The sequence below is a fragment of the Peromyscus maniculatus genome, chromosome 8, assembly GCF_049852395.1.
Source record: "Peromyscus maniculatus bairdii isolate BWxNUB_F1_BW_parent chromosome 8, HU_Pman_BW_mat_3.1, whole genome shotgun sequence".
Taxonomy (NCBI): Eukaryota; Metazoa; Chordata; class Mammalia; order Rodentia; family Cricetidae; genus Peromyscus; species Peromyscus maniculatus.
Window position 1 is genome coordinate 15,531,064 of NC_134859.1, and position 19,550 is coordinate 15,550,613.

Consider the following 19,550-nt stretch of genomic DNA (forward strand, 5'->3'; position numbering starts at 1 on the left):
CTTGCAACAATGGGGTGAAAGAGAGGAAAACGAGATTTCCCACACCTTCCTACACTTGCCGGCCTCCCGAGTACTGAGATTTTAAAAACACACCACCATAATATGGGCCTTTTTATAGCCTTCAGTACCAACTGTTCCTGTTCATTCTTAACTATATTTTTAGATGTTTAAATGCTGACAGAAATCAGTTGTTTGTCAAACATTTCCTCCCAGTTACAACATCTTAGTTTTGCTTTAAAGAGTCCCAGAAAACAGCAAAGTTGGAGGTCTGAAGACTGTTCAAGATTAAGATTAGTGTCTGTATATACTTAGGAAGTTTCACAGCAAGAAGTTTTCAAATAAAATCCTCTGGAGAAAAGATCAATCCAGAGGTATACTGGGTAAGGAAGAGTTGAAGGAACACAATGCCCAGCCTCTTCTAAGCCTCTGCTGACTCGAATATCAAACTGGGCTCCTTGGGACATTGGAACACAGCATCATCATAACTGCGCAGCTGCAGGTGAAATAAAGGTGGTGACTGGAAGTGGGGTTTCAGATGGACTTGGAAGGGAGGTATCTGTTTTGTTTGACCTACTCGGAATTAGCCCGAGGCTTTGTGAGAGCTACATTCAGCTACATCTCCAGCCTGAGCACTTGTATTTTGCAGTTTCGGTTTGTTGTTCTTGTTTGTTTTGTTTTATTTGGGGTTTTGCTTGTCTGTCTGTTTTCATTTTTCAAGGCGAGTCTCGCTGTGTAGCCCTGGCTGTCCTGGAACTCGTTCTGTAGACCAGGTCTGGCCTCAAACTCACAGAGATTCACCTGCCTCTGCCTCCAGAGGGCTGGGATTAAAGGAATATGCCACCAACGCTCGGCTGAAAAGTGTGCTTTTTAATGCTCATAAAACATTAAAGACTCTAACACTGAGAAATTCCAAAGGTCATCCCAAGCCTCCATATTTTTAGACCTGAAGTGCAATGAATAATCATAAGAAATAACAAATCTTCAATGTTTAGCAGAAAAAAAAGACAGGAAAAAAATCAGGGGAGTCCACTGTCGGGCCAGAGGCATAGGATCTGAACAAGAGGGAGGAAAAAAAAAAAGGGCCACATCATCTGCCTGTCTTCTAGCTTCCCTTTAACTTGCCCTGAACTACAAACAAAATGGTTTCTTCTTCAATAGAGAACTCCCTACAAGCAAAGAAATGGATTTCTGCCCCTCAGAAGCAGGCCTTCAGCCTGAGGCATTTGGTATTGTTCTCTAGTTGGTAAAGAACTCCCTTCCTTCCTTCATTCAAAAGGGGGGCAGGCTCCAGCTCAAGCAAGCCGAAGATCAATCTGGGCTTACCAACTTGGAGACCACCTGCAGCTATCAAGGCACCTCACTCCCTCCAGTCCCAGAAGCTGCATCCGGTGGAAATTTAGCATTCCCAGCCCTCAGGCTCACCATTGAGTTTGTTACACAAAGGCAGCTGGGAAGGAGGCCCGAAATCTGAGTGGCATGATCCTCACTGAGGTTTCCAACAAACATCCTACCCTGAGGAACGCGACCCTTATCAGTCTACCGCAGATACACAGGCTCTATACTCAGTTTTTAGCTTTGCAGTTTTGACGTTAAAAATAAGGGGAATTTGTTTCAATTCTGAAATGATTGCTGCCAAGTTAAAGAAGGCATTACAGTCTGGGGCAGCCGTGCAGTTCTAGATTCATAACCCAGTTCTGTTAAATAAATACATAGCTTAGGCAAGCCAATCCAATTCTTTAACTTCAAACACAAAGCAGCAGCCCAGGTCACTTCTCCACAGAAGATGCAGTGAAGGGGAGGGGTATGACTCAGTGGGAGAATGCCTGCCCAGCACTCGTAAGGCCAGGGGTTCAATCAATCCTCAGCACCAAAAATCAAACAAGAATCCTAGGTCACAACACATAGGAGGGAGAAAATAAAAGGTATGGTCATCAATGTTAATCATGCCAGAGTCCTGGCAAATCAGTGCTCTTGGATTATCTGATCTAAGAACCAACTCGTCAAACCTGGACTACTGACTCAGCTCAGCTAGATTCTGAGACATTCAGGCATTCCAAGCCAACTGATGTAGAACATGGAGAGTGGGTCAAACTTCCACTGCTTAATATGATTCTATGAGCGTTTGTGGTCAGCTACCTTCAGAGGGCTCGCTTGTGCGCTCTCTCTCTCTCTCTCTCTCTCTCTCTCTCTCTCTCTCTCTCTCTCCATCTGTAGTTCAGTCTGGATTTTCACTTGTGGTTCTGCTTACTGCAGTAAGTTCCTTGACAGCAGGAGACAAATCTGTGCCTCTCATCTACACACTGGGGAACAGTCCATGCATAGCCTACCAGAAACATAGTCATGGCATTAAATTCTCAGAAATCCACTCAGGCTTCCTAGCTCTAAGATTCAGGAGTGTTCATTTTGGCAAAGGGAATGTCTGAATTTAGCAAGCTTTTCTTCTTTTATGTTAAAATAAATCACTAAACAAACCATACATTATATATCATTAGTACAATTTCCACAAATGAAGCTATGCTAAAAAACCAGAAAGAGGGAAATTAAAAAAAAAAAAAAAAAAAAAAAAAAAAAGCCACCAGTACAGAGGGAAGAGTCTGCACTGAGGCAGCCTGGCTCTCAAACACCTGCTGCGGCACCTCACAGCCCTCTAAACCCAAGTCAGTCAGCGCACAGCATCTCAGTCTAGTGACTGCATCATCTGCCTCGGTTGCCGCATGAGGAAAGGGGACAGTTACACCTGCACCTCACAAGGCTGTCACAAAGCTGACAGATGTGAAGTACACAGTGTTGGTAAAAGACTCTGCTAACCCTCTTCACCAGCAAAAAACATCTGCACTCGCTAAAGTACACCTAGCTACAATGACTATATTCACTCCTGCTTTTTCAGAAAGTACAGCCAGCCACACGGGACAACAGGTTGAAAGCTGCGGTTACTATTGGTCGAGGTGTCAACTTCAGACCTCTACAGCCCAAGCAAAGTCAACAAGGCTCTCCCTTTTTAAATGACACCCAGCGCCAAGGAAAGCCATCTCTGTAACAGAACAAAGCCTGCCGGCCCATCAACAGGTGCTGCTGCCTGGAGACAGCAGCGAGGACCAAAGGCCAAGGCTGCAGCCAGTGGCACAGCACTTACCTAGTACACAAGGCCCTGGGTTCAATCCCCACCAAAGACCAAGACAAGAGCTACATTTTAAAAGGAAAGTAAAAAGTAAAGCTCTACGTGCACACTTTTTGTTTAAAATAGTAACCAACAATAGTACATAAAACAGTAAGTGAAAAGGAAAGAAATCTCCTAGGTTCACTTTCCCACGGAACAAAATAATGACTTGCTAACTCCAATCGGCGGCGAGGCCCTTGGTTCATTTCACTAAGCTGCACGCCCTCTAGTAGAGGCTAGCCAAAGTAAAAGCTTAATAATCAAAACTCCCTACGTGCATCTAACAGCAATACTGCTTCCAATCATTGAAACAAGGTCCAATGAAGGCAACATTTCATCTTTTTTTCCTCAGAGGAAGGTGACTTGGAAGAACTTTGAGGCATTCCCTATTTTCAGGAACCCGTACTTCCTCCCACTCCCAAGCACTTCCAGAGAACCCGAAGCACCAGGACCCACACATGGACTGGTGCCTATGCTGCCTGATTACTTGAACTGAATACGGCAAAGAAACCCCCGATGATAAGTACAATTCTTCCCTACGTGTACTGCCAGCTCTGGCTAAAACTGGGTCAGCCCGCCACAAATCAAGGGCAGCCCTCAAGCACCCACTGAGGAGACAGACTTTTATAATGCAAATGCCCATTCCGTAGTGTTAGGCAGAGTGAGCACTGCAATCCTGCCTGCCCTTTCAAGGCAAAGAGCCTGCGTGAAAGAAACCCGAACCCTAGACTTCGGACCCATCTTCCGTAGAACCCCAGCTCTCGGTTAACGGAAGTGCCAGCACAATTTTCTAAAGATAGCAATTTCAATCAATTACCACACCAGTGCTACTCAGAGGCTTGCAAGAAGCAAAGAAGAGCCCAACATCAATATAAAAGAAAACTTCTTCCTTCCAAACCCCCAGCACCTTTAAAGACTGTACACACGAATAGAAAGCCTTAAGAAGAAACAGTGAAATCATCCATGGCATCAATATCCCTCTAACTCGTTTCCTAAGTCTGGGCAGTATCAGCAGAACACCAGGAATTTAACACTGCTTTTAAAAGAACACTATACCAAACTGTATGAACTATGCAGTGATAAAAGCTGATGTTGCTACTGGCACATTTAATTAAACACACTCTCTAAACAGATTCTCCCAGGTAAAGCCATGATGGTTTTGGCCTTGGTTTTATCAGAAGTCATCAAGAGAGGTCACCAACTACACTCCTGCTACAGTGTTATCCTCAGCAACCCCTCCCCCACCCCTCCAACAGCCCCACCCAATATTACTTTATCTGTGGAATTCTCTGCCGGCCTTGGCCTGGAAAACTGGGTGGACCCTGTGGACAGGTATTACTCTGGCCATTTTTTTGAAATTGGCTCAAACAGATGGTTCCCAGCAGCATAAAGCTGTGGTCTTCATAAACCTCAATTTGAGGTTTATAGAATAATGTTAACTAGTGATTCCCACCCCCTTTGGAATGGAGAAGAAAAGACAAATCAAAAGATATTTCAAAATAGAAAAATCATCATTTTAAATATGAAACCCTCCCAACTTAAAACTGTTTAAAGGTGCCAAATGGGAGATATCAGAATAGTCTGTTTTGTTGTTCAAAGGTTTAACTATTAAACATGAGAATCACAACTTTGAAGTGGGGCGGGGAGAATTAAAAGGCAGGAGCAGAAGAGGGGAGCAAGAAAGGGCCCTTCGAGACCTGTTTGCTCGGAAGGGCCCTCTTAGTACTCCTCGGGGTGTCCAGGCTGGAGGAAAGCAGAGGGTTACACAGAACATTTAGCAGACTTAACATTGGATTAAACACACTACTGCAAGTTTCAACAAATGTTCATGGCATACGTAAAACACATTTACAACAAGAAAGAAGAGAGGCACCTGGAGACATCTGACACTGGGCATGCTCTGCAGGCAACTCAGTGCGCACATGCTCTCTACCAGGTTGGCGCAGCCTAGCCACAAAGACCTTGGCACAGAACACTGCAGGATGACAAAAAGGAAGGAAGAGAAGAAGCAGTTAGAGGTCGCAACAAGTCACTCCTTCACACAGGCAGTGTTAGTCGGGGCAGGGGCGCACCCATGCAGTTTAGAGGGCAGGGATGGTCCTGAGTTTCCTGAACCCTGGGGAGCAGGGCCCTTTCTGTCTTACGGACAGGGATCTTGTACTGCTAACCATTCATTTCACAGGATACAGTAAACAGAATCAAGAGGGAGAGAATGCTTCCATGAAACCCACTAGAGGGAACCATGAGTTTGAGAGTAAAGCAAGACCACTCGAGAGTGTGACAATTCCCTAAGAGTAAGGAAGGGGTTCTGGTCTCTCATACAGTCCCAACTGCTTAAGAAACCACTATAGCGGGCCTTCTGAATGTACCCCTACCCCAACACTACACTATAAGAAAACGGAGACTCAGGTGTTGAATACTTTGCACAAGGACACACAGCCTAGGAGGGAGAGCCAGGACTTTAAGGTTGGTTTGTTAGCTATCAAATCCCACATTCTTTCCATAAGACCAGGATGCCTCTATGGAAAGCCTTTGGTGACCCCAACATTCATTATGCCAATTCAGTTTTACACTTCTCTACAGTATAACTGCAGGAGACTTAAGAGAATGAGGCAAAGGAACAAGACAGATAAGTGATACAGGCAATTAAAACTGCTTGAAATACATGTCATTTTCAGTGTCATCAACATCTCTGCATTCTTCCAAGTTCTGTGACCTGGAACTTTTTATTCTGGACTTTACAAACTTGGTGACAAGACTAAGAATTAAAAGCTTAACTCACTGACTCCATTCCACCCTTAAAACAAAACAAGAAAACTTGTTGCTTCCAAAGGAACTAAGAAAATGAAAGTGAGCATATATTATAGCTAATATACAGTAACCATCAGACTATAGCTTTATACATATACTGGGGGTACAGGGGAGACAGGGTTTCTCTGTGTAGCCCTGGTTGTCCTGGAACTCACTCTGTAGACCAGGCTGGCCTCAAACTCAAGCGATCGGCCTGTGCCTGCCTCCCGAGTGCTGGGATTAAAGGCGTGCGCCACTGCCACTCCTAGGCTTACGCTGTGAACGCCCTACGATCAGTACAAGTGGATTCTTTAGAATCACCTAGAGAGCTTTGCTTGAAACAGACAGACCTGGGCTCCAGCATTTCCTGCTCACTAGTTACAGCTCACTCACAAGGTAGATATACTGGGGTTATTTAGAAAGGGCCTGTGTGAATCCAGGACACAAAATCAGAGAGAACAAAGGGAGGAAGCTACGGGGCATTTCTCTAAGCAATGCAAACAGCACACATTTCCAGGCTCGGTGTTGATTAAAGGCTTAGCATGGTCAATAGGGTGGCGAAGCATGTGCTGCTCCAGGACAGGCTTTGTTGCTCAACAGTTCCACAACGTCGAAAAGAAACCACAGGAAGACCCGAGAACATTTTATCAAGGACGGTGGAAGTGGCTGCCATTTACTGAGCTCCTCTGACCGGTTCCTATTAGGACAACTGTCACGGTAAACTCTCAGGTCACTCCTGAAGGGCAGATCCTATCTCGGTCAACAGGTGATCTACAAAACACCATCTTGTCTAAGGTTCTGAGGAATGCCGGCTGGTTCTACCACAGCAAGCTCTCGACCTGCAGGAACTATTTATTATGCACACTAGTTCTATCAGAATGTTTTACTGTGTGGTCAGAGAAAGCCCCACACCACATGTTCATTACCTGGATTAGTTAAGGTAAATAAACTCCCAATAGCCTCAATAGTTCAATTCAGGATTCTCTTAGCATTTTGGTTGTTGTTTTTCCTTATTGGAAAAATAGTCCTGGGGATAGAACCCAAGACCTCTGCACATGCTAGGCAAGTGTTCTACAACTGAGTAGAAATCTCCAGCCACAGATTTAGCTTTCTTTCTGGAATATTTAGTTTGCTGAAGCACAGAATCACTCAGCTCCTAGGCAAGAGAGTAAAGACCATATCAGCATTCTCTAACACCAAATTTAACAAAGCTCGCTTGCAATCAAGTTTCATTTATTCAGTAAATAGTCACGTTCCTCTCTAAAGCTTCCTTTCTGCACCTGCAGCAAGGACTGAACTGAGTCTCATGAGTTCCAGGAAAGCTTCCTGAGCTATACACCCAAATCTGCTTCACAACTTTTTAAAAAGTATTCCAGAAGACTTGTTTGCTTGCTTTGGTGTCTTTTATTATAATTTTTAATGGGGGGGGGGGGAGGCTAAATGCCATGACACAGGGGTAGAGGTCAGGGGATGGCTTGGAATAGTCAACTCTCTCCTTTTACCCTCCACATGGTTGAAAGGGTTCCCGGGATAGAATTCGGGTCATCAGATCTAGTAGCAAGCACCTTTACCTACTAAACCATCTTACTCGCCCCGTTTTAGTCTTGTTGAGACAGAATCTCACTATGCAGCCTAGGCTGACCTCAACCCCGTGATCCTCCAACCTGAGCCTCCCTGCCGCTAGAACTTCAGGTTGTTTGCCGGCTCGTCCAACTCTATTCAGGGGGGAAAAAATCCTCTAAAGGACTCGCTGATGATCTGTTTCAAGAGTTTACCTTCCTATCATCCACAGTCGACACTACAGAAGAATGGTAGGAGTGATCCCTAAGAGCTGACCGTGTCTCATGGTGCTAACCACAACTCAACACCATTTCAATCTTTATACACAGTACTTTCCCCAATATTCAGAATAGGAAAATGGGTTTAAAGAGATGCAACTTTCGGGCTGGAGAGATGGCTCAGAGGTTAAGAGCACCGACTGCTCTTCCAGAGGTCCTGAGTTCAATTCCCAGCAACCACATGGTGGCTCACAACCATCTGTAATGAGATCTGGCGCCCTCCTATGTATACATAATAAATAAATAAATCTTAAAAAAAAAAAAAAAAAAAAGAGATGCAACTTTCTTGTCTAAAAACCACAGAGTGCGAGGTCTGAGCTGGGGCTGATCCTAGTAATCCTAAATTAGAGTGCCAGCTCCCCAGCTGCTTGAGAACAGGAGCCGCAGAGACAGCAGGCTCCCAGGCACCGCCCACCTGGGGCTGTAAAGCAAGAGCCAAACCTAGCTAGCAGTCAGAAATCTCAACTTTCAGCTCACCCAGCTCTGCCATCTACCAGGTCAAGATGAGGGTTAAGACAGCAGCGATACTTAAAAGGCCTTAGAATCTATGTTCCATGCCCACACCCAGCTGTCCTGGAGATAGCTGACCGAAGTTTCACACTGCTGGAAACAGTCTTTACTCAACAGAAAAGGCCACTGTAGGAAACCCCTGCACCTTGTAATAAGGACGTTCACATATGCTGCCCTAAGCACCAGAAGATAGGGGTCCAACCTGACAACAGGCAAAAACAAAACATTCACTAGCCTGAGAACACCAAATAAAATGCAACTAGGACCTTAACAGTAAATTGATTCTTGACACTTCTAATTTACATTTTAGGACTTGGTTGGAAATTCATGTTGTCTTTTTTTTTTTTTAATAATTAAAAATGTCTTCTCGTCAGCTATGTTCACAATGCAACTACTCCCTCCTTCATATATATATATATATATATATATATATATAATAACAGTGAAATATCTTATCTACTGTCATAGCAGGTCTGAATGGCATATTTGCCAGTCTTAACAAATATGCACTGACCTGGTCACTAACCCACCAATACCAGGCAAGCCTTTCTTCTTGCAACTTTAGCATCAAGCCCCAGAGACTTTCACAAGGACCATCCCAGGGGCCATAAACTCGCCACTATACAGTTGTTACCATTTCATATTTAGCTGCTTATAATGCCCAGGATTCTAATTTATGATTACTCATATTCATAGAAAACATGAAATTATTCCTACTAGGTTCTGGTATTACCGGCAAATATACAATCAGGAGGAATACATTTTCCAACTCTAAACTCAAATAAAACACTGGCCAAGGAAGCCAACAATGCTTATTGACTCTGCCACATTCATCACCATCTGGGAAACACTTAAGTCAATAAAAAACCGGAATAATAGCTCTTTGGCATTTTTCAAAAGCAGAAAGTTTATTAAAGGAGGTAAGAGAGACATGTCCTAGGCTCTCTCTATTACCATAGGAACCACAAATCAAATGACAAGTAGCTGCCAACCTTGTCTTCTCACTGGCCAGCTTGCACAAATGCTCAAGGCTACCGCTGGTCTAGTTCTAGATGGCACTGTTCCCAATCTCCTGCCCTGACTCCTTCTCAAAGAGGCAATTCTTCTAAAGCTGTGTACAGAGGTATGTTCCATATCTCTCGAATGTTTCTTGATTTAGAAATCTGCATTATTAGTTTCCTAGAATCCCCTCAAGTATTTTTCTTTAAACCACTTCCCACCAAGTCAAATCATTAACTTCATCTAATTCCTATCAAGATGCTAGAGATGACCAAGTTGAATGTCTTCAACCCCATCACATTCAATAAAAATGTATCTGCACTTACATCTACCTACACAGAAAAAAAAAAAACAAAAAAAACCTTCCTCTAGACACAGGAAGAGACCTAGACGATGTATAAGCACACATATACACCACAAAAAGGCAACCTATCCAAAGGAGGAGTCGACCAAGCTGAAAATGATGAAGGGCAGCCAGGGAAAGCAGGAAAAGATGAGTTTCCAGCAGAATGAAGAGCCTAAGCTTAACTAAGCAATGGCACAGCTTCTGCAAGGGCAAAGCCAGTGGAGGAATGACACTTAACGAGGGGCCACAGAGACGGCTCGGCAGGTAAGAGCGCTTATGCTCTCCGGGATCCGAGTTCAAGTCCCAGCACCCACACTGCGTGTCTTACAACCACCAGTTACTCAAGCTCCAGAGGATCTGACACTTATGGCTTCCATGGGCACAAGCACTCATGTGCATATACCTACCCCTTACATCAACACGCACGCGCGCGCGCACACACCCACAAATTAAATAAAACAAATCTTTTTTAAAATGGGTCATGGTTCTTAGCCCAACAAGTAGGTAATAGAGGACACTATCAATCCAAAGCGGCTTCAAAAAAAAAAAAAAAAAAAACCTGTTTCTAGAATGTGTAGTAAACACACAAGTATGAAAAGTCTACTAAAAAAAAAATCTGGGGCTGGAGAGGTGGCTGAGTGGTTAAGAGCACTGTCTGCTCTTCCAGAGGACGGGGTTCAATTCCCAGCACCCACATGGTGGCTCACAACTGTCTGTAACTCCAATTCCAGGAGATCTGGCATCCTCACACAGACAGACATGCAGGCAAAACACCAGTGTGCATAAAATAAAAATAAATAATTAAAAAAAAATAATCCAGGTAACAGGCAGAAGCAAATAGTACAAAACCACACCTGTCTTTAGTAGATTACTGTAAATTTTGTTCGAACTAAGTATGAGCGCGTGGATCATTTACTTCTGTTAAGCAAGGTATTTAAAAACTTAATAATCAGGGACAGGAGAGAGGGGCTCAGGCGTGCCTGCTGCACAAGCATAAAGACCAGTAAGTGTTCAGATCCCCAGCACTCAGAAAAGCTGTGTGGAGTGGACACACTTGGAACCCCTCGCACTGGGGAGGCAGCAGCAGGAGGAACCCTGGATGGAGTTCTCCTTGGACAGTCGACTAGCTCACCACTGAGCTCCGGGTTCAGGGACCAGCTGTCTCAAAAAGCTAAGGTAGAGGGCATCGAGGACGGCACTGCCTCCACACAGCCCACAGACACCTGTGGACGGACACACGCACATAAACACACACACACACACACACACACACACACACACACACACACACCCCACAAAAATGAAAACGCACAATTTGAAGAAAAGTGAAAAGGCTATCTCAGGGCACTACAAGCCATTCATTTATTTCACTTTACACACTGCAAACTGTGCTCAGCTACAAGACGTGCAGGAGGAGCCAGTACTTGCCAACACTCAGTACATGTCCTTTCCCCAAGACTTCCATTATACCCTCCTTATAGAGGGAAAACAAGGGTGTCATGGTAGTGAAATGGGGATACTAGAGAGGGGAGGACAATAGAACACCCATTTCAGGGGAGGGAGGCAGTGGGCAGTAACATGATCTCCTGAAGTTTAGAGCTTCAGGACTCACTCAAATTTCTCTTCAAGACTTCATTCATCTCAAGACAAACAGGACAAGCATTAAAATTAATCAAAATTAGGAACTATGCTATTGTGTCTAACTGCCTGACTTGTCACTTGTCAAGAAACAACGGTGTCTGCTACAGCAAAGACCACAAAGCTTTTCCAGTCTCAAAAGACTTAGCACCTAGGCTTCTAATGTTAAACAGTGACCTGTAAAATACAGCAAACAGCTGGGCGATAGTGGCACACTCCTTTAATCACAACACTCAGGAAGCAAAGGCAGGTGAATCTCTGAGTTCAAGGCCAGCCTGGTCAACAGAATGAGTTCCAGGATAGCCAAAGCTACATAGAGAAACCCAGTCTCCAAAAACAAAAAACAGAAGATACAGCAAACATTCAACAAAATAATTATTATTTTTAAAATAAGGCCTGGTAACCTGAGTTCAGCCCCCAGATCGTACAATGGAAAAAGAGAACCTATTCCCCAGAGCTGTCCTCTGACTACCAGTCACATCATGGCCCATTCACACAAACATGCACACACGCACACAGTAGTAGTAATAATAATAATAATAATAATAGTACTGTTAATTCACAATTTAATTGCATTTTTCATACCTTTAAAAAATACAATACTTGCCGGGCGGTGGTGGCGCACGCCTTTAATCCCAGCACTCGGGAGGCAGAGGCAGGTGGATCTCTGTAAGTTCGAGGCCAGCCTGGTCTCCAAAGTGAGTTCCAGGAAAGGCGCAAAGCTACACAGAGAAACCCTGTCTCGGGGAAAAAAAAAAAAAATACAATACTGATCCATACCTTCATGTGTTAACAGTCTTTCAAATAGAATGACACTTTGTTAAAACAAAATTGGACAATGTGTCATGTGACCATGACAGTTCACATTTAATTCTTAGCATGTGTACTTTAGAATTGCATATGTACTTGCCACTGACATTACACCAGATTATTTTCAAGCTGATATTGACTACTGAGATATACAATAAGGGAACAAAATAAAAAGAGGTAAAGAAAGATACGGGGAAGAAAAGGGAGAGCACAATAAGGAAAATGGAAATTTACTAACTATCTGCTGAGTTTGAGAGATTCAAACAAGGCCAAACAGTGATAGAATTAGAACTCAAAGCCAGAGCCCAACTTATTCTTACCCACTATTCTCTCAGTTCTCCAGGAAAAAGACACTCAAACCCCAAAGCTCACAAAACCATCATGATCTGCATGAGCATTTCTGGAAGAGGGAGAGATGAAGGCTAACGAATTTGTTTGTCTGTTCATTTTACATTGCTAGAGAATGAACCCAAGCCATACACGTTAGGGAAGTACTGTCAACGACCTATGCCCCAACCCTTCTTTTTGCTTTATGAGCAGCACAGAGTTTAATTAAGGTTGCTACAAGGGCTTGGGTGACGAGTTATATACAGGAGCACATGCAACTAAACTGTCAGTACCTACACCACTTAGGAAAAGGTCTCTCAGCCGGGCGTGGTGGCGCATGCCTTTAATCCCAGCATTCAGGAGGCAGAGGCAGGAGGATCTCTGTGAGTTTGAGGCCAGCCTGGTCTACAGAGCTAGTTGCAGGACAGGCAGTGCTACAAAAAGAAACCCTGTCTCAAAAAGAGTCTCTCCTCTTGCCCCGCTCATAACCATGAACTGAATTAGCAAGGTGGAACCAGGAGAGTAAGGACCATCCTCTACTACGTAGTGAGTTCCAGGCCAGTCTGGGGTATATGAAACCCTGCCCTTAAAAAAAAAGTAGATCTAGAATTCTGACTCCAAACCCCCTGCTCCCTTTTCTAATTTACACTGCCTATCATTCACTGTTAATATTAGACTCTCCAAAGTGGCACCTCCCTTGGTGAATTCACCCTGCTGCTCATCTCTCAGTCTTGAATGGACTGTAACTGGGGAGCTGATATGACATAGCCTCTGAGGTGAGGCCGCACAACATGGATTCACAGTGGGAAAAGCACGTGCACCATTGACTCATCAATTTACAAGTAAGATATTACATGAAGGGGAAAAGACAAAGATGTCCCTTAGATCAGACCACTATTCACAATAATAAAGAAAACTCCAGCAACAAGGACTAATCAATAAATTACGGATTACTCATAGGAAAGGCATGTTTCTGCCACACAGGACCATCCAGCAGAAGATTATTCATGATCCAGACAGGTGTTCATAGAAAAATTCCAATACACAGAAGTAATTTGAAAAGCTTTACATGAATAAAGGCAGTAACTCAGGACTTACAATTATGATCCCATTTTAATACATATAAAATACTCAGAATAAGATGCAGTTATTTTTATTTTATTCTTTCAGTCAGCCACATACAATTGTAAATACAGCGTCCATGCTTCTGGATCCTATCTCCTGAGCGTGCTTCATATGCAACACTGGCCTTTCCATCCTCACTGGGGATCTGGTCACAGCAACCCACCCCTTGACTGCAGGCCCCTGACCTTCAACAGAAGGGACAAGCAGATGGGGATAAACAGCTTTCAGTTTGGCTACACTTATTGGCAAAAGCAGTATCATAGCTACCAGATAACTGAGTTCCAGTCAGAAACCCAGTCTTCCATCTAAGAGGAACAGTACTTTACTGTGGCGGTCCACGCTCTACCATGTTCTACACCACGAGGACTTTAAGCTGACAGGACAAAGTGGCATATTGGTTGTCATATTTGACCTAGAAACCGAGGCAAGCCGCCATCGGCTACTTCTTTCCTTCCCATTGGCTGTGGCTCCATGGGTTTGTGCCCTCAGGGTCCCTGTGTGCTGCAGACTTGCTAACCAGCTTGACACTACTACAAGGTGGTGGCCACAGAAAGTGGTTAGGTCACAGGGAGGAGCATCGTCACACTGAGAAGAAGCATGTAGGTCAGGGGTTCTCGGGTGGTCTCTTCTGAATGATCTTCTGCCATTCTAAACACACCTCTCACGTCACAAGATCCTCACGGAGACCAAACAGATGGAGCGGCAGATCCTGGACTGTCCGCTTCCAAACTGTCATCTACACAACCTCTCTTCTTTGTAAGGACCCAGCTTCAGGCATTTCGTCACGACAACAGAAGACAGATTAATATACCACCCCAGGGACAGGGGCAAGCTCGTCTATTCCAGGTCCTTCTACCTCACAAACCAAAAACCTTCGAGTGTCTTTGGAAACCTCTACATAAGATTCTAACTCCCTTCTAGCATACCAAGTTTTCATGTGAGAGAGTGCAAAATTTATCATGTTTTATATAGAACAACAGAACATATGGGAAGTCAAAAACTTTTCCCCATATGATAAACACTCTCATTTTCTCCTAGGAAGAGAAAGCTATTTCAGGAAGATAGCTTGAGAACAATTAACCTTTTCATTTTAAGTTGTTTATTTATTCAAAAATATTTGTTGTACAGGCCAGTATACTAAATGCTTCAGCAAACATTGTAAGAAACCATTAAACCAAATATTCTGGTGTCAAAACTATTTATGCAAATAAAGCTATATTTTCCAGTTTACTAAAGGGAGAAATATAGCTAATTCCTTACAGTACAAAATGCTGTAAACAAACCTCATCTCACTGGCTTAGCACTAAAATTAGTTGGTATTTGAAAAATCTTTTGTAGATCAACTGCAAAAGTGATTCCTGCTATGAATCAATGCTTAAAATGGAAAGCAAGGGTCTGGAGAGATGGCTCAGTAGTTAAGAACACTGACTGCTCTTCCACAGGACCCGGGTTCAATTCCCAGCACCCACATGGCAGCTCACAACTGTCTATAACTCCAGTTCCAGGGGACCTGACACCCATGGCAAAACACCAGTGCATACAAAAATAAAATAAGTTAACTTAAAAATAATTCAAAAGAAAGGAGAGCAAGCTGGGCATGGGACTCAGGAGGCAGGGTCACCGTGCCGAGCTATACAGCCTAGGTTACACAGTAAGTTCCAGGACAACCTAGACTTTACAGTAAGTTCCCAGACAGCCTAGGTGAGAGCAAGACTGTCAAAAACAGAGGACAAGAAAAACCCAAATCAAAGCGGTGGGTGGTGGTGCACTCCTTTAATCCCAGCACTCGGGAGGCAGAGCCAGGCGGATCTCTGTGAGTTCGAGGCCAGCCTGGGCTACCAAGTGAGTTCCAGGAAAGGCACAAGGCTACAAAGAGAAACCTTGTCTCAGAAAAAGAAAAAAAAAAAAAAATCAAAACAAAACTAAACTATGAATTCTGCTAGCAGCCTTGGGAATTCAAGCCTTACACCATCTAAACAAGCCTCTGCAATCTCTAAATATTAATAACTTTCAGGAGTTAACCAGTCTCCTCTCCCCCAAATAAACACCACCTTCCCCCAATGGTAGGGCCTCAATGCCCACATTTTTACAAACAGACTTAGCAGTACTGATCAAAATTTTGCTTCTTCAAGAACTCAGAAGTGAGGAAGCACAAGCTTGGCTACCATGGGGCATGTTTTATTAGCCCTTAATTTTAAATTTTTATTACATTTCTATTGGTTTATTTTGTGCACATGACAAGTGTGTGGAAGTCAGAGAATAACTTAAGGGAGTGGGTTCCCTCTTTCTACCCTGTGGACCTCAGAATGGAACTCCATCCTCAGGGCTTCACCTTGGCAAGAGGTGGCTACTGGTCACACACCCTAAACTGACCATAATTGAAAGAACGCTGCATGCTCTACAGCCCACTAGGTACCCAGAACAACTGAGCTATCTTTCAGGCCAGCCTCAGGAAGATATTCCTGGGCTAGTTGTGAGTCTCCCCGCCACCCCCTACGAGACAGACAGACAGACAGACAGACACACACACACACACACACACACACACACACACACACACACACACGTCTGCTTCCTGCAGGTAACCAGGTAAAGGAGACTGCTGCTCACTTCTTGAAGCCAGGGATTTCACTGGATGCTGAAGCTGAAAAGGCCTTTAAAACCACTGTGTTCCTCCCATCCTTACACTGCTTCTCCAGCCAGGTCCTCTACACCTCTAGCCTTAGGCTGTTAGTATGTAGCCATTCAAAGCACACAATCCTAACAGCAGATGATGGCAATGATGGTAAAGTCAGCCTAAAAGCTACTGGGTGATTGTGCAGGTGTGGGTGCACTTCAACACTGTTCTCACACAGACAAAGCAGTGAAGCCATGCAAAGGCCCTATATAAATTTCAGAGATGCCGGATGCTTATCATCTCGCCACAAACCCTTCTTAGCACCACTGTTTCAATAATTCTATGACTGATTTAGCTATAAGCAAATAATCAAAATACTCCACAAACCAATAACACAGATGTCACCAACATAAGGAATTGTCCAATAACTAAGCAAACACAGAATGAAAAGGTGTGATGGTACACACTTATAACCTCAGCAACCAGGAAGCAGAAGGAGGCCTTCGAGTTCCAGCTCAGCCTGTGCCAAGCAGAACAATTTCTGAGCCGCACAACATTTAAGTGGTGGATTAGCCATCTGTAGGAAGGGGCTGGGACATGGCTCAATCAGGGATGTGCTTGCTTTTCAAGCAGAAGGTCCTGAATTCAGTCCTTAGAACCCATGTAGAAATGCCAGGCATGGTGGCACAGCATGTAATCTCAGGGCTGGGAGGCAGAGATTAAAGGACACCTGGGCTTGCCAGCCAGCCAGTCTAGTCTACTTGGTGAGCCCCATGCCAATGAGAGAAGAGACCCTGTCTCAAAAGAGATAGACAAGCTTCCTGAGGCTGCCACCCAAGATTGACTGTCCTCTGGCCCTGATTCACACATACACACACAACCACGCACATACCAACTCTCATTCAAAGGGGGTGGAAGGGAGCTGGGGAGTTAGCTTAGTCAGTAAACTGCTTGACTTCGATCATGGGGACTTGAGTTTGATCCTTATAAGCCGTGCGGGGGAGGGATGGGTGATAATGTACAACTGTAACCCCAGAGCTGAGGAGGCAGAGACAGGCCGATCCTTGGGGCTCCCTGATCAGTCAGCCTAGCCTAATCAAGTTCCATGAGATAGAGATACTGTCTCAAAAACCTAGGTGGAGAGCATCTGAGAAAGGACAACCAGGACTGACTTCTGGCCTCCATACACATGTCTACATGGAATCTGTAGAAATAGAAACAGCTACCACAACTGGGAGGTGAGAACGAGAGGCAAAGATGAAATTACTGCCTCTTCGAAAATAATCAGCCGGGCAGTGGTGGTGCATGCTTTTATTCCAGCACTACGGAGGCAGAGGCAGGTGGATCTCTGTGAGTTAGGGGCCTATCTACAGAGTGAATTCCAGAATAGCCAGGGCTATTTTTACAGAGAGAAAATTGCCCGGCAGTGGTGGCACATGCCTTTAATCCCAGTCAGGAGGCAGAATCAGGCAGATCTCTGTGAGTTCCAGGCTAGCCTGCTCTACAAAGCAAGATCCAGGACAGGCACCAAAACTACACAGAGAAATCCTATATCGTAAATGAGAGAGAGAGAGAGAGAGAGAGAGAGAGAGAGAGAGAGAGAGAGAGAGAGAGAGAGAGAGAGAGAGAGAGAATATAATCAAATTAAAAAGCGAAAAAAAATGCTTTAAATATATATAACAGGAAAACTACTGAAAGTTATTAATTCTCTCCTCAAAAACTCTACTTGTTATAGCCAGATGTTTTATAACAAGAACCAACAGATTATAAGCAATTGGCAAAACAATAAATCAATGTATAACTTGGTGTTCTCAGGTCCTTACAGTACCTGTATACAACAGAAGCTCAAATATCTGCTGAGTGAGCAGCAAGCCAACTCTAGAAAAGTCTACAGGGCAGGCTGGAGAGACAGCTCAGCAATTAAGAGCACTCACTTGCTGTTCTTCCAGAGGACCCAGGTTCAATCCCCAGCACACATGTGGCAGCCACAACTGCTTGTAACTCCAGTTCCAGGGGATCCAACAGACAGACACGCATGCAGGCAAAATACCAACGAACAGTCTAACAGGTGAAGTAAAAATCTGACCATGAGGCTTGGTAAACAGCTGCAGTTTTTTTTTTGCTACATCACCCAATCACAGTGACTGCTCACACACTCCAAAGTTGAAGCAGAAGATTGTGTGGGAGACAGAAGAGAAATTTCTCCCCCAGTGAGCTGGGCAACAGAGATAAGAAGAGAGTTGCTGAAGCCGCCTCGCCTAACCTGGGTCCACATACACCTTTCTTCTCGGGTTATAAATTCCCTTGGGGGCTTTAAACAGTTGTGAGTTTTCTATGGCTTTCAACTGGAAAGTCCTAACAAACCTACTATTTAGTCCAAACAAGGGAACCTGCTGTAGTGTGCACACCTGCAATCCGGGCACCCAGGAGGCGAAGGCAGGAAAAGCACGGCTACCTCATTTACATGAGACCCTATTTCCAAAAAAGTACTAAGAAATAAATTTTAAAAAGCCTAGGCTGTAAAAATCTGGCATTCTACAGTTGAACAGTCTTAACCCTCTATCATTTATTTCCCTTCCTATAGAGCCATGAAATTTGCTGACACTGTAAAACTAAAGGGTCTGAAACCCCATCCCTGCTGGAACTGCAGATACAGAGCAGGGAAAAGCAGTAAGAGACTGAAGAATGCAAACTCTAAGATTACGAAAGCAAGCACCCCAGAAGAGAGGAGCCCACACTTTCCAAAGACCTGTGGAACCCACACTGAGCAACCAGACCTACATCTTCACGGCAACGGGGCTACTAACCACTGATGCAAACAGCCAGTGTCCTAAGAGAAAGCGTGTTTACCATGAAGACACAAACTCCTACCGACAGCACACAGCTGTCCCTTCTCTGTCGGCCAACAGTGGGTTCTAGCCTCACCTCACCGCCAGTTTCTTTCTCCTACTCTCTCGGGCTTTATCTCCTTACATGGCATGGCACTGTAATCACACAGTACAGTTTAAGTCAGTCACTACATTTGTGAACTGAGACCAAGAAAAACACTTAAAAGCAAACTACGTGACTGGGGCTGGAGAGAAACTTGGCAGGAAGTGAGCTTGTTGCTCTTGCAAAGGAACCAGGTTCCGTTCCCAGCATCACATCAGGTGGCTCAGAACCACGTTGTAACCCTAGATCCAAGAGTTCATGCCCCCTTCTGGCCTCCTCAGGCACTGCATGCTCACGGGGCACATCCACATACTCAGGCACATCCACATTAAATAATTTTTTAAAGATTTTTAAAAATTATAGACTAATTACTACTTATTGTCATTAATACTAGTGTGTTATGACTACCTACCGTGGGTAAACTGTACAGATTTTCACTAAGAAGTTCTATGTTGTGTCAAT

At 44.2% G+C, this 19,550-nt stretch overlaps 1 protein-coding gene across 6 annotated transcripts in view; it reads right to left on the reverse strand.

Moving 5' to 3' along the window:
* Fbxw11 (F-box and WD repeat domain containing 11) overlaps positions 1 to 19,550 on the reverse strand; it is a 106,189-nt gene that overhangs the window by 60,775 nt on the left and 25,864 nt on the right. For 2 of the 6 annotated variants that reach the window (XM_015997605.3, XM_015997606.3), the window contains exon 2: positions 5,031 to 5,132. The exons of the other annotated variants lie outside the window; for them this stretch is intronic. In XM_015997605.3, the coding sequence (XP_015853091.3) occupies positions 5,031 to 5,132 (102 nt within the window). The remainder of the gene's footprint in view (positions 1 to 5,030; positions 5,133 to 19,550) is intronic. 6 annotated transcript variants of the gene reach the window in all.